At 40.3% G+C, this 16,101-nt stretch overlaps 1 protein-coding gene across 1 annotated transcript; it reads right to left on the bottom strand.

The window, feature by feature from the left end:
* Window positions 1-7,743: 7,743 nt before the first annotated feature.
* Window positions 7,744-10,990, bottom strand: LOC117555548. The gene is made up of 5 exons (XM_034230442.1): window positions 10,738-10,990; window positions 8,868-9,116; window positions 8,542-8,713; window positions 8,302-8,450; window positions 7,744-7,949 (listed from the first exon to the last, which is right to left on the bottom strand). Exons 2-5 carry the CDS (start codon window positions 9,052-9,054, stop codon window positions 7,765-7,767), a joined length of 693 nt encoding a protein of 230 aa, XP_034086333.1. The 5' UTR covers window positions 9,055-9,116; window positions 10,738-10,990; the 3' UTR covers window positions 7,744-7,764.
* Window positions 10,991-16,101: the final 5,111 nt, after the last annotated feature.

Below are 16,101 nucleotides of genomic sequence, written 5' to 3'. Positions count from 1 at the left end.
GATCTAGTGATATCCAAGCAACAGAGCTTAATTTAGCATGAAAGAATTATTGCACTGTATATATATATATATATATATATATATATATATATATATATATACAGTGCAATACGCTTCTTAGTGCAATACGAAGCTACAGGGCCGTTAATAACGTCGGTAATATTAACTCTTTTTAATACAACATTTACGGTACAAGATTTAATCATACAGCCCATGTAGTATAATGAATTACAGCAAACATGTGCAATATATCCATTATTACAGCTCCGTGGGATGGCAGTAAGACGATATGGGTCCGTTCTTATTGTGCATCCATGGGTAAAGATAAACGCAACTCACATTGGTTTCTCATACAGCATCTCTGTAAACTACGTGTATTCACTGAATTTCACTCTCTGCCTTTAACGGCTCGTTGTAGCTCCAATAGCTCCAGCCCCCACCCTCCCTGTGAGCACAGTGTGCTCTGATTGGTCGGGACCATGCTGAACACGTAACATGAACGTGCCGGGCGGCGCGGTCCCGTGGGTTAGATGCGCGTTCATAATGCAGAGGGAAATAACTCTCAGAATAACGTTATTAGCAAATTTTTACAACTTGAGGAACGAATGTTTTTAATAAGGGCTATACAAGTGTTCATACTGGGTAGTTTATTTAGTTTAAAAAAAATTATCCAACGATTTACAGACCACTCTTTCCCCATGTAAGTCAATGGGAAAAAGTGTTTCCGGGCCTGGCAACCAAACGGAAGTGTAGTACCGCCGTTTGGCCACCACGAATATTTTCATCTGAGTCCGGCACACTTCCTGGGGGCTTGGTAGTGACAATGCATTTAAACAGTCCTTCTGTGTCACTCTATGACGTAGTATACTTCAAATAGTGGCTCTGCAGCAGGCATACTCGACATTGAGGCCCAATCCCAAACCACGCCTTACACCCTACCCCTACACACTACCCCTCCGTGACGGAGTGAACTCCGTGGAGTGACACTCGCAGCTCAATGGAGAGGCGAAGTCACGCCCATCTACTTCCGGACCATGGGACCCCGGAAGCGAAAAATTTACATTGAATTCAATGGAGAGAGAACACGTATCTTTTGATCCCGTTTGAATTGTGCCACGAACTACACATATGATGTTTGTCAATCTTAAACAATAATTTCCATGTCAAAAAAGTCACATTTTGTCGTAAAACTGCTGAAATATAAGACTCTGAAAAATACGCTACTACAAAGACTACAAATCCCAAATCCCATTCTGGGTCGCGTAAGTGATGTCACAGGCATGCTCGGTGATTTATAATAAGACTCGTCATTAAAGCGAAGAAGAAGAAGATCTCATAACTGATTTATTCCCTCCAATAAATTATAGATCGCTAAAAATAAATTCACTTTTACAAGATGCCTGTGTGCTTTGTACCAGGTTGTAGTCATAAAAGTGATCATACCACTTGCTCCTTCTATCGATTCCCGTCTGATGAAAGGACCAGGAGTCGCTGGATCAGACATATCAGGTAATATCATAGGTAATATACATGTTGTGCATGGAACATAGTCAAGTTAGCTACCTAGCTAGTAGCGACGAGTAGCGAGCACGTTAGTTAGCATTACATTACTTAGCCTTGTCATTTTTAGTAGCCTTACCATGAAGTTATTATTTTATTACATGAAGTAAACCAAAATGTTAAACAGTAACCAAACATGATGGTAAGTATTTCGTGAAACTTTTGAAGAGTAGCCTACTGCGCCCTCCACCGGGTGCTAAGGAAGCAGTTCAGGGAGAGTCGAAGGCAGGCAGGGAGCTTTGCATGACATTCTTCTGGACGTGTTTCATTGTGATGACAATCTGTTTGTTGGAAAGACAGTCGTTGTGTGCTTATTGAGAGAAAATTGTTAGAAGAGAGATAATTATTCAAAGTGTTGTTACTTTAAAGTGTTGTTACTGACCTTTTTCTCTTTTATTTTCTTTACCTCACCTGTAACTGCTGAGACGTTGAGGAACATGCACACTGACCTGCTCTGGCAACCTGATTTCCACTGTACGTAATAGTATTTGGTTATGATATATTATTTATATACATCAAAGGCACAATGCACCCCCCAGAGACACACATGTATTGAGTGTGATATTTTGCATAGGTCATGTGAAATCATCTTTACATACTAGAAAACTGTAGGAGCGGCAACTTGTTTTGAAATTGAATTTTTAATATCCGATAATAAAGTTGATCTGTTTTCTTTATTCTTCTCTCTTCCCAGCTCCATCACCATTCTCTGTTCCTGCAGGTCCTGCTTGCTAATCAATGCTCATATTTTTTTACACAATTACAAATAAAGTCATTGTATTGTATGACATGAAGTTGTGCTTCATTCGGAGTCAATAATAAATTCATTCTGCCTTCAACTGCGCAATGATTGTGGACTGCAGCCGACATCCATGTAGCTGCCCCCCAGTAAGATGAACCAAGCAAAGAGGGTCCCCATCATGCCCAAGGACATCCAGCTGGCCCGCCGCATCCGCGGAGAGAGGGCTTAGACTGACCTGAGACCAGCACACCCAAACACAACAGCTCTTTTAAGAGCCACCTACATTTTCAAAGAGTTGCAATCCTACGTTATTATAATGATTAAACTGGTTCATGTATCACTTAGTTTACTGAACCGTGATGAATGAAAGAAATGAGTGAGGTAGTGGTTTACTGAAGTTACAAAGACATTAATATATGAGTAACAGGTCAGTGTAAACACAAGCTTCTGTCAATTATGGATCATTCAAACTATTTATATAAAAATATGTAATAAAGTTCTAAAACAAGTATTCGGTATATTCCTTGATAGCTTTTGGAGAAGGTTGTTTTTAAGTTTACTAAAATCTATCGTTTCAACTGTTTCACTTTATAAAAAGGGAACAGGTGAGTAAAGCATCATTGAGTTTCTTATTCTGTCAGTAAATTATCCAAATGAATGTTTTTCATTATTTTAGTCAACCCTAAACAAATTGATTGTACCTTTTAATAATGACCTTACATGGTCAGCAAAGTTAAATTACCTTCAGAAAATCAAATCTGTTCTGAGAAAAAACTAATAAATGTTTAAAGATAGGAACTTGCCATCCCACTGAAAAACAGTCCGTAGAGATTTAAAGGCGTAGTTGTAGTTCAGTCCAACGTTTCATTTGGATTCATTTGACAACAGTCAACTATTTTCATAAAGATTATATATATTTTTCAAAGTCAACTTTATTGTCAATCTTACTCAGTTTGAGAGATCAAAAAGACGTTTAAATACAATTATACAATTTACAGATATGTATACAAATATATATATCCTATATACACCATCATGTATAATGATGGTGTATGATGTAGAAGGAAGTGTGGTAGATAACAAGTAAATATAGAGTTACATACAGATCCATGTTACAGCAAAAGATGGAATAACTAAGAAGCACGCAGTATAATAATAATTACATGCAACAATTAAATAACTGCTCAGCATCTCCACCACAATCCCAATCTGCTGTGTCCTGTTTTCCTCCCCTCTGCATAACACCCCATCACACATACGAAACACAACGCAGAGTCCGAGGGTGTTAAGAGTATGTTTATTGAAATGTCCTCCTCTCTACTGGCCAACACAGGGAGCATATGCTGGGTGTAGAATTGTTCCAGGAGGAGGAGATTTCCATGCCATGCAGGGTCTTTGGGGATGGGGATGATGATCGCCTCCTTCGTGGTCCACACAACAAAGTAGCAGAGACTCCGGTCTGTGATGTGCAGCTGCCCTTGGACCTGGTGCCAGTATGGGTGATTCTCCTTGAGAATATATGACCCACCCTCCTCACGGAGACAGAAGGATGGTAACTGGACTGCCTCCGTGATGGTCATGTTCCTCTGGCTGTGTGGACACTTCACCTCCAGCAGGGCAGATGGCTGCACAAGTCCATCGGGTGATGCTCCCAGAACACCCGACTCACTCACAAAGAGACCAGACTCGATTCGAACACTGTCACTTGATAGGCCTCCACAAAAGCCTTCACCCCTTCGGCCTCGTTTACAACCCCCCAGGTTGACAGTTGGCGATGTCTCTGGCCAGTGGGTTGTATGTCTCCTCTCGCTGATGGTAAAGTTGAGACACCGGCTGGACTACTTTGGAAGTGCCAGGCTTCCTCCACTGGCACTCAACATCTGTGGAGCTGATCTGCCACATGGCAAATATTGCCAATGCTGCAGCGTGGCTGCATTTGTACATCTCCTGTGCACAATCACAGACAGCGCTCTGCATCGCGCCATCGTCTCCCATGCAGATCTGTAAAAATAAAGTAAGTACCATTTGTTAGCATGCTATAATAGATTGAATGAGCAATAATACAAGGATGGTCCGGATCTGGGGGTGGGAGGGTTTATTTTTCCATAGTTTTGTCCTCTTGTCTGTTGTTATTGTTTGTTTTTCTGTATTTTTTGTAATTTGTGTTGTATTGGTTGTGATTGTACATTGTATTTTTCTAAATGTGTATGAATACGTTTTTGAAAAACATTTGATCAACAATAAAAAAGGATTTGGTCAGGATCTAGACTCAGTGTGTAGTTTATTAATTAATCAATGCTCTCTACATTAGGAAAACACATACCGGTGTACCAGAGGGAGTCACACACAGCTGTGACTAGATAACCAAAATCCTTGAATCGACACACAGCAAATAAACTCAAATGACACAACGAGAAAAAGGAGATCACACATACAGTATAGTCGATATAAAACTGGCCGCTTCAATCTGAAGAGCAACTAAAACAAAACACGGGAGTGTACCTTGTTCTTGTGAACACTAATGTTATCCACAGCATACACAGAGACCACGAAGTTCTTAAGGAGAAAACTAGTTGCTAAAACAAAACACGTTAGTGTACCTTGTTAGCTAATGTTAGCTAGCTGACATTAACGTTACACATTGCACTCATATTACTCACCGAAACCTTGTAAAGCCGGTCCCGCATGCTGGCTCTTACAGAACCGACTAACTCCCCTTTCATATAGGTACAGCTCTCAACGTGCCCAGACTTGTAGTGATTTTCACCTCGTAAAATACTTTTATTCTCATTCTGAAAGAATGTGGTGAAATGTGCTAACGTGACGGCCATCTTTATGTTGGTGACGCGTGTTGTGCGAGACGAGAGACCTGTAGTTCACTGAGCGGTTTCACACGAAAAAATGTGTAACTTCACAGTTTTACGACACATTTTTATTTTTTTGACTTGCAAAATGTTCTTTTAAATTGAAAAACATCATATGTGTCATTCGTGGCACAATTCAAACGGGATCAAAAGATAACCTTTCTCTCTCCATTGACTTCAATGTATAATTTTCCGCTTCCGGGGTCCCATGGAGGCTTTCGGAAGGGGAGGGACTTCGCCTCTCTATGGCTCCCTCCTGTCAGATGGAGGGTGTTACAGCCGCTACTTTCATTATGCCATTAACTCTGTTTGTGTGTGCATATGTAAATGAGCTGTGCAGTTCCTCTGCTGTCATTGGCCGTCCCGTCCTCGCAACATCCGCGGTGATTGGACGGACGTTATCCAATCCCCGCCCGCTTCTGCCAGGTCAACCGGGGTAGGAGTACAAAGGCCGGGCACGGACATCATTCAGGAGGCTCTGTATTGTGGGACAGACGCCTCAAGCCTCTCGTTGTGTTGCCGCCATATCCTGTGATTCGTTAGACTGCCTAGCAGTGTGTTAAGTAGGGTTCCTGTGTTAGTTACACTGATTAGCAGTGTGTTGTAGTGTTCTGTGTTTAGCATTGGTGTGTATATTGCTTAGACCCAGGTGATTAGCGCCTGTAGATCAGCATTGGTGTGTGTACTGCTTAGACCCAGGTGATTAGCACCTGTTGATCAGCAACAGCTGTGGTCCCACACAGCCTAATTTTGTTTATTATTTTGTTCCACTTTAGAAGTGAGGTACTTTCTTTCTTTTGTATAATACTGGGCAACTCTCTTTTGGAGACCCCTTTTGTTAAATAGTAACAGTTTGACCCGTTGTTGGGCCAGGCTGTTCGTGTATATCCTTTTGTTCATTTACAGTTACAAATAAACCACTTGTAACATATACCAATTCCACTCTGGTCGTGTCGTTTCCCTTTGGATCCCCTAGCCCAATAGGGAACGTAACAGAGGGAGTAAATACAGCGGCAAGCTTTGGGACAAACTCCCTTCTCTCCGGCAGAAACAGGAAATGTAACTGTATGTAACAACTGTTTCAAATCAGCATCTCTTAGACAAAACATTAACATTAATAACTAAAATAAAACTCCAAACATCTTTAATTACGTTACTATTTTGTAAAGCTCTTTTAGTTTTAAATCTGATTTTTATAAGCTTCTTAGTTTTTGCAATAGTCTTTAAATATACACAACTTTATAATAAAATGCACACATTTAGCTTTTTCTAGAGTAAACACAGGTATACAATCCTAAATTAAAAACATATGAGGTTATCATGAGGTTGTTAACATCGCAGTTTATCAGCGGATGTTTGCTGGAACTGTTTGTAAACAGCGTGTTGGTAGAGACCGGTCTCCAGTCAGCACCGATGCAGACTCGCTGTTTGAGGGCTTGATAGCCCACTCCCCCTCCACACCGCTCCACACTCGTTGGTTTGGAATCGGAATCACCAGAATCGGACACTGAAGGAGACGAGGTTTCGGTGGAAGTGCAAATATCTCGGTTGCAGCAGGACCTTTCTGAATGGTTAGTTGATACACTTTTGTCCCTTATTTTACGTTAGCTCTGTTAGTTGCTACGATGTTTGCTACTTACACCGTTCATATTTTGTCTAATTAGCAAGAATAAAATGTGTAGTTTGTAACGTAGAGTTTATAACGCAAAAACAGCGGTAGGCTACATATATGTATATCATACAATAAACATGTATTCATTTATTGACTTCTTTATGCAGGTGTACATGTGGAAATTGCGCCACAATGCCTTCTGAACCTGAGAATGTGTGCTGCATTGAGATACCACAGGTAACATTTTTGATAGCTTCACTAAGTTCTCTGTTTAGAGAATACATTTTTGACATGTCATTCAATATATGTTTATCTCACTAGGTGTCAAGACGGATGCAGGAACTTGAGGACTCGGTGCGTTGTATCGTGGACCATCCTGGATTGGAGCCTGTGTGCCTAAATGTGTTCTCCCTGCAGAATGCATTGAATATATACAGAGCTGAATATGGGAGACTACAGATGAGGCAAATACAGCAGTGAGTGGTTTGTTTCTTTTGACTTAATTTCTAAAACGTATGCTAATATTGTTCATGAAAATAAATACTGGTGTATATGGTTTTATGCAATCTTTCATTTCATTCTGTCATTGTACATGGCATTACTATTATATTATATACTACACAGCAATGGCATAACACACACCATTGTTGATGACAAAAAAAGTCCACACACAACCTTATGCTTTTGAAATCAGCATATACTTTACCCATCCAACATGAATAATCATGACACATTTGATATAAACTTTCGGAACTTTATTGTTAAAAGCAAAAGTTCTTTGAACCCATACAAATAAAGTAAATGTACTTGTATTTTACTTAAATGACAGGCTTTTCACTAAATATTCTTTGAAATTATTTCAGGCGTCACAGGTATCTAGCTTACAGAAGTTTTGTGAGCTGGTGCTGGGGCTTCCTTGGACGCTTAATTAGAGTAGTCATTCCGGCCTGCGTTGTCCTCAGGGAGTTTCCTGATCCGCAAAACGTCTATGTTGGGTTCAGACAGCAGCCAAATTGAACCGTGAAGCATAACCTGCGATGACCTCCCTCAGGTCGCTCATATTGGGAACACAGGTCCTCTGGGATGGGTATCTTCAAAAGCTCCTGTGTGAATGGTGCAGGGTCCACAAAGACTTGGTTGAAGATGAGGTCCATCAAGTTGGCAACGTAGCCTGTGCAATATTAAAAAAAGCAAAACAAATATTTGGTTTAGATTTGTGTATGCATGTGAAAAAACTGAAAGTTCTTTCTACTTTTTTTTCAGATATTGTTTATTTTATAATTTGTTGTGCAATACATACTTCATTTTAAAATGTAGAAATGTGAATATTACTGGCACTTTAATAGATTTATTTTTCATGTGCTTGTGTCCTAATTTATATGGAAGTCTACTCTTTTACTTCTGCCATTGTTGTTGTAACGCTGCAGTTTTTTTTTGAAAGAGATTTCAAATGTGAAATATCCAATGTAACGTGTACATTTTGTTGTGTAAATAGTTGTATAATAAATATTTTAAACACTTACGGAATGTGGGGTCAGTCTTTATGGGTTTTGCTCTGCATTCTCCCTTCCTGGCCTTTGGGAACTGCAGTTTATACAGAGGCTTTCCAGTGGATGTAGAGGCTTGTGCACGATCAGCGTTTTCATTGTAGTGCAGGGCTACCAGGTACAGTCTTTAATTTCCGTAATGAGAACAAAAAATGTACATAATAGCAAAGGATGTACAAATTGTCACTAATTATAAGTAACTATGGTTTATTTTACCTGCACAACATTCCAAGAAATGGAAACACAACATTCTTTAGAGCAAAGCGCAGGATGACGCCGTGGAATGCCTCCAAAGATGAAGTCTGGTGGTGGGGGCTGAGTTTGGCCACAGCTTTCAAAATCCTCTTGTTTAAGAGAATTTTCTCCAGCTTGCAAAAGGCCGGCGTTCCTAAGAATTTGAAAATCAAAAGTCATATTTGTTATTATAAATATTTGAAATTGTCATGCTTTATAGATTGTGTCTGACAACATCCTGTATTCAATAGTTGTCCCTTACACATATTTCTAGAGGAGTAATGTAATATGGTTTATGAACAACATACCTGTTGCCATCCATTTCCTTTTATCGGTGGTAATGCACAGTGGATGAAGGCACTTAGGGAACAGGGGGTCATCATGAGAGTGGACATCCTGCACGTGGTTCAGGATGGAAGTCCATTTGGCCACTCTCTCAGGCCCGATGGTGGAGGTTGCTGCAGTCCAGTATATATAGTTTCTTATACTCTTCATCCACTTTCAAAGTTTTTCGCAGTCCTTCATTTTTGCAGCCTTATCCAGTTGCTTAGAAATCCCTAATAAATACATTTAACATGTAGTTAATATACAAACAAGTTGACTCAAAATATTATTCTACACTGTAAAATAATACCATGATTTCACAATATTTAGCTGTAATATTTTACAATAAATTACTGTTTTACCACTTTACAGTCTTTACCTGTAATGTTCACAATATAATACTGTCATTTTGAATTTCACATTGAAATCAATACATAATAATTACTGTGAATGTACAGGATAAATGATTACCAAGATTTCACAACATGTTACTGTATTATTTCACAGTAAAATACTGTATTCAGACCATCCTCTGTGATAACACAACAAATTAAGTGATTTTCTTGCTTTCATCGCTCTTGCTTGGCTTTAAATACTAATTTCTTTCTTTGGTGCAGGTTTTACTTAAATTGAAAGGGGCACCGCTGCATGTGCCTTAAAATAAACGATGCAACATATAAATCTATGTAAAATTGAAATGATTGTCTTGGCTTATTTTTTTCAGGTGCTTGGGCATTAACCCTGAGACGGGCTCGAAAGCCAAAAAGAGGCATGGCAATTTAAACCCCCATGTCAGCACATTCTTCAGAAAACTTGTTGACTTTGAGTGGATGTCTGCACTTGTTACGTGCTCCCCTCCTTGTTTTCTGTCTGTCTCCCTGCTGCAGGTGCACCTGGTCTGCCCCTGGCTCCGCCTCTGCCCAGGTGCACCTGGTCTGCCCCTGGCTCCGCCTCTACCCAGGTGCACCTGGTCTGCCCCTGGCTCCGCCTCTGCCCAGGTGTTCCAAATTCCACTCAGCCGTGTATATATAAAGAGAAGCTGGAGGAGAAGGATGTCTCGCCTGTCCTAAGGCCGGGAGACACTCTCCTTAGAATATCTCTTTGCCATTTTGAGCTGAAGGCCATATTGCAGGTGTGTTTATGTTTAGCCTGGAGGACCTGGTAGGCTTTATTTTGTTTACCATAGGGTTTATATTTGATTTCTGGTTAGGGTTAGGGTTGGGGGGGGGTTCTGGGTCCTACGGCCCGTGGTGTGGCTGGCTCGGGTTCCTTCCTTCTGTTTGTTCCTTTTGGCCACTCCTCCAGACCTCTTGTTGTTTCCCGTTTCGCTTGTGTGAGCAAACGGCTGATTATCAATAAATGCTCGTTACCAAGTATTGTGTAGTTATGGTAAAATCCCAGTGAACTAGTCAGATTTACAATATATTATCGTATTATTTACATTTTTATATTTACAGTAAATTACTGGCTACTGTGTTGCATTACTTCTACAGTAATAGTGTGAAAATAGAGGTAATTACTGTAATTGATGTACATCAAGGTACCATAATACCACAGCTCTGTACTGCTATATCACAGTAATTCCATGGGCATGGCAACTGCAAAGTCACAGTATGTAGTTGTACTTTTATTCTAATTTACTGTAAAATATATACAGTAAATTACTGTGAAATATTCACAGTCAATTACTGTGAAATCCATGCAACTAGTAGCCAGTAATTTACTGTAATTTTACAGTCAAACATTTTACAGTGTACTGATGTGATTGTAGGAAGCCGGGTTTGTGTCTAAATAAATTGGTGATTTTACTTACAATAGATTTATTTACATAGAAATTAATATAAAGAAAAATACCTTTCTCTATGTTCCACACATCAAACAATTGGGTGATGCTGCTTTCCCTTAGGAATTTCTGAATTTGCAAATGTCTGTCCGTGACAATACAGTCCAGAGTCACACCACGTTCCTTTAACAACTCCAGACTCCTTTTCAGGCCTTCTAACTCCATGTGTTAGCTTCCACCAACCTCATTGCTCTGTCATGACACATACAAATAACCATTAATACACACATTTTAAAGATTAATATAACGTGCAAACAGTACGGTGCTTCGGTGGGTCAGTCTGACATGCAGAATCTACCATCACAGGTAATCTGCTGGTAGTATGTGAGGTGCTGGCCTGTAAAGAAGAAAACATAGTTAGAACAAAACCATCTCAATTTAGTATTCAGGATTAGAAAATACTATTTGGATAATTATAGTCTGAAATCCCAAAAGATGGGGGCTAATATTTAGCAAAGCTCTTTGCTTAGCCTTTTCCAATCTGAGTACGTTTGGAGCCGTAACGTGCATGCTGTGTTTCTGACAGGATACAGATGACGTGTTGGAGAGGGGCTGAGCTCAGTAGACTGACTGTAATGAGTGCTAGCCACTAGTTAGCCTGTTGCTGGAGGTAAGGCCCCGTCAACAACAACAAACCAACGGTGCTTTAGCTCGGTTTTACTCGTGGTGTGTCTCCCCCTTGCGCACATACACACACTGTTGTATCCTAACAGTCGTGCACACACACACCCATTTAAATTCATGTGCGCTAACCAGAGGTGGGAGTAAGTCCTACATGTGCAAGTCATGAGCAAGTCTCAAGTCTTGACCTACAAGTATCAAGCAAGTCCCAAGTCACTGTGATGAGAGTCAAGCAAGTCAAGTCATTGCTCAGGTCAAGCAAGTCAAGTCATACGAAATTCTGATGAATAAGCCTAGTTTCCGCATTTAAAATCAGTTAAAAGACAGTGGTTATGAAAACGGATTCAACCCACACTATGATCTTCATTACATACATAGTGAGTTAATCATTTGAAATCTAATTTAGACCGATGACAATCATATTAGATTAATATTAACCCTAGAACTGCAGACAATATAGCTAGGACTCAATCAAAAAGTCTGTTAAAAAAGGCAGAATTCCAGGTAAGAAAATCAGATATGGCATTTGCCATTACACATATTTAATTGAAATGTCTGTTAACACTAGAACCGCCAACAGCGTCAGCAACTACATCAATATCATTTTCAAATCATTTAATTTGTTCCTCTTCATAATTTCCTTATAAACTAAGTAGGACGATTTAAAACTCACTTAATTGGGTTAATTTAGAAATTTCTTCAGTTTATCATCAAACAGATCAAAAAGTTCAGAATCATTTTTACAATAAATCAAGGAATGATGCACTTCTACAAACAAAAACAACATAATTAAAACATTTAAACAAACTACTAAAAGTAGATGAACTACATTATTCAACAGTTTACAGTAACTTCTGATAATAACACAGGAGAAATAAACGAGGCATCTCTTTTCCTCTCTCTCTCTCCATCTCCTGACAGCCCGTCAGTATCGGGGTTAGTCAAAAATAAATCCCTTGGCGGTTCTAGTGTTAATTTACCGTTTTGTCTTCTCTTTGCAATGCTTAATCGATTTGAAACCAAGTCTAACGTAGCTTAAACTTAACGTTAACAAGCAAGTCTCAAGTAAAAAAAAATGTCACTCGAGTCTGACTCGAGTCAAGTCATGTGACTCGAGTCCCCACCTCTGGCACTAACCAGTAAACACAAAAGCTTTTACATATAACGTTGCAAAAAACAGCGTCTCATTAGTGTAGCGTAGCTTAGTTTACAGATCGAAGATATCTGATCATTCTTACAGACTACAATCACAAAAGCTTGTACAGATAACGCTGCTCAATACGGCACTTAGCTACAGAAGATTACGTTTGTTATTATAACTTAATTTATATGATTTTAGAGGATACTAATAAATACGAGAATAAATACTTGTGTAATCTGCTATGGCGTGGCTTTACAGCCTTCACACAGATCGCCATTGCGGCAGTATGTCTGAGCATGTTATCAAATGCCTGATAATTAAAATAAAAGCAAAGACAGCGGAGGGTACAAAATAAAATAAAATGTTACAAAAACATATACACCTAACCGATTACTGTTTGGGTTTGAGGCGACGGCGACATTGATACGGTGAAGCTACATGCTATAAGCTAGCTAGCTTTATCAGGAAAAACATCGCTCAATAAAAACTTACAGCTTCCAAATTGGATGTGGCCTCACTGGCCTGGTCCCGGATGGTGGGTATTGATCCCGATTTTAGCCTTAGTTTGGAGGCATATCCTTCTTTGACTTGAGTGAAGTTCATAAACATGTCCGGGGCAAAATGTTGTGAACACACAAGCAGACATCTGCTGGAGTCTTCTGCCACATGTCCCTGGAAAATAAACTCTAGCCACAGATTCTTCTCTTTTTCCAGGGATGGCATTGCATGCAGTACCTTTCCCTTGTCCCGATTCTTGCAGCTAACAACGGCACAACGTTTAACTCCCTTGGACATCGTTGTTAGAGTAGGCAAAAACACAGATGTGACTCGGGGAGCTGTAGCCTGCCGACAGCCTATATGCGAATGACAGGTTGAGCAATGGCCGTGGCCCAGCCCCACATTCCCCTGATAGGTGGAGAAGGGTCTAGCTGCGGCCGCGGACAGTACACAACACTACACGACACTACATAACAATAAACTACCCAGTATGAACGTTTGTATAGCCTTTATTAAAAACATTCGTTCCTCAAGTTGTAAAAATTTGCTAATAACGTTATTCTGAGAGTTATTTCCCTCGGCATTATGAACGCGCATCTAACCCACGGGACCGCGCCGCCCGGCACGTTCATGTTACGTGTTCAGTACTACATGAGTTTCTCTTTACCCATGGATGCACAATAACAACGGACCATATCGCCTTACTGCCAGCCCACGGAGCTGTAATAATGGATATATTGCACATGGTTGCTGTAATTCATCATTTGTAAAATATTATACTACATGGGCTGTATGATGTAAATCTTGTACCGTAAATGTTGTATTAAATAAAGTTAATATTACCGACGTAGATTAACGTTCCTGTAGCTTCTTATTGCACTTGCAATTGTTTTAGTTACTTGTGGGCTACTTAACATGAATAATCACAGTTACTATCCTTTTACTCCATCACATTTCAAAAAGAAATAGGCTATTGTTATTTTAACTCCACCACAGTAATCCATCATCAGCTTTACTTTTTAGATAAAGTTTTAACTCACAATTGATCATAACAGGCTTCAACATATACATATTTTTTATATATTACCAAGTGGTTTCATGTACAACCCACACAAGTATCATACTAAATTAAGCTCTGTTGCTTGGATATCACTAGATCCTGATGTCAGCGTAATATAAAAGTACATAACGATTGATGTGTAACTTAGCATAATTTACTAGCTAGCCGCTAGCTGCTAACTGCCGCCTCGTTAATATAAATCCAGTACCATGCTGTCATGAACGCGTGGTGCTGTTACGTGTACGCAAATTCACGTGCTTAATGTGAACGAGCCTTTTGGGCGGCGTGGTTAAAGTTGCGCATGCTCTATGAGTGCACATACGGGTACTTCTCAGGCATGCCGGGTAATCTGGGACGTTAAGCTCTCTCAAAAGTTGGGCCATTTTGTCATCATGCGCTAATGAGCAACTCTCATAGGAATGAATGAGGCCCCGCCTCCCACGCTGTATCCAGTTCTTATTATACATCCATGAGCTAGACCCTTCTCAGCCACTGTAGTGTCGTGTCAGGTGGGCGTGTCGTGTAGTGTCGTGTAGTGTTGTGTACTGTCCGCGGCCGCAGCTAGACCATATTGGATAGGTGGAGAGTTGGCCATATACAGTAGGCGCAGCTCCTCGTTCCTGACGTCAAATACATTTCAAATCCGTATCAGTCTGTATCAGATCCGTTGCAGCCCCGTTTTTAGAGATTTGGGTATGGACAGTGGTGTAGTGGGCGTTGGACGCGGGGGTACGCCGTACCCCCACTTATTTGGAGCATGATCTTTTTTTTAAGACTAATAAATATAAAATCATTGCCAGTGTTATCAGTTGCAAGTGTGTATTTGTTGTAATAATGACGAAAACATAATACATTTCACAGTAATTATAATAAAAAATAAAAACGATTTCCTTAAAAAAGTATGATTCATCATCACGCTCGTGGTCACTGACACACCCACGGCGAGCCAGCTCGCCGCGCCCGCCGATTTTGCAGCAGCTCTTTCCCTCAAGAACACTAACGAAAAAGCTCGAAACTGAACGAAAAAAATGGCAGGCTAACATGTTTTACTTGACTTCCCAAGGTGTGTTTGTGTGTGTGTGTGAAAAGCAGCGCTGTCTGCTTATTTGCAATGTAGGCTAGGCCTAATCAGAATAATGTCAAGTCCAGATTCAATGTTGTTTGCATAAGTATGGCTATATTTTTCAAAGGAGAGAGAGAGAGAGAGAGAGAGACGAGAGACCGGAGCATAGAGAGGAGAGAGACGAGAAGTGAGAGAGAGAAGAGAGACACCGAGAAGGAGAGAACGAGGAGAGAGAGACGATGAGATGAGAGATGAGAGAGAGAACGAGAGAGAGACGGAGATGAGAGATGACTGATGAGATGAGAGAGAGAGAGAGCATTGTCTGCTAGTTGCCAATATAGCTTATGCAATTTAGGCCCTAATAAATTGTTTTTATTGTAAACTTTATTGTTGCCAGTGTGTCAATGTTTTGAGTCTGTGTGTGTGTGTGTTGAGCGCAGCGCCCGTCTGCTTTTTGCAGTACAGTAACTAAAGTAGGACTAAGCATACCGGTAGGTTTCTGTGGACCTGTCTGCCCGTTTTGTGAGTGCACTGCGCGCATGCGCACTTGTGTGGCATTGTTTGGGATGACCTAATTAAAATAGCGTCCCCCCAGTAAAAAAATCCCCACTACACCACTGGGTATGGAGGAAAAGAGAGAGGGTTGTGTTTTCTGACACTTGGTGAGTTCCCTGGAACACCGGGGACACATATTAATGTATAAAAGACGTACAAAAGTGCATTTTGCATGATAGGTTCCCTTTAAGTAAAAGCCTCCATCTTCCTCTCTTCCAGGTGAAGAAGGATCCAGACTAATGGCGTAATAATCGGGCAGTTCGATGTGTTTTACCATAAGAAAGTATCTTGTGCGAACCAGAAAGTATATCTTGTGCGAACGAGAAAGTATATCATGCGCACAAATTAATGAAACGTGGCCTCGTTTTATTTATTTTTCTCTCTATGAATCCTCCAGGGCTACGTAATTATCTGCTCTTTCACCAGAAATCTTGGCA

Source organism: Gymnodraco acuticeps, unplaced genomic scaffold, assembly GCF_902827175.1.
Source record: "Gymnodraco acuticeps unplaced genomic scaffold, fGymAcu1.1, whole genome shotgun sequence".
NCBI classification, from domain to species: domain Eukaryota; kingdom Metazoa; phylum Chordata; class Actinopteri; order Perciformes; family Bathydraconidae; genus Gymnodraco; species Gymnodraco acuticeps.
This window is presented reverse-complemented; position numbering and strand designations above follow the sequence as displayed.

Coding starts and splice junctions, on each gene's coding strand:
- LOC117555548 (XM_034230442.1), bottom strand. CDS start 9,054: ATGAAGAGTATAAGAAACTATATATACTGGACTGCAGCAACCTCCACC. Junction 8,714..8,867: donor AAGGAAATGGATGGCAACAG/GTATGTTGTTCA, acceptor TCAAATTCTTAG/GAACGCCGGCCTTTTGCAAG. Junction 7,950..8,301: donor AAAGACTGACCCCACATTCC/GTAAGTGTTTAA, acceptor AATATTGCACAG/GCTACGTTGCCAACTTGATG.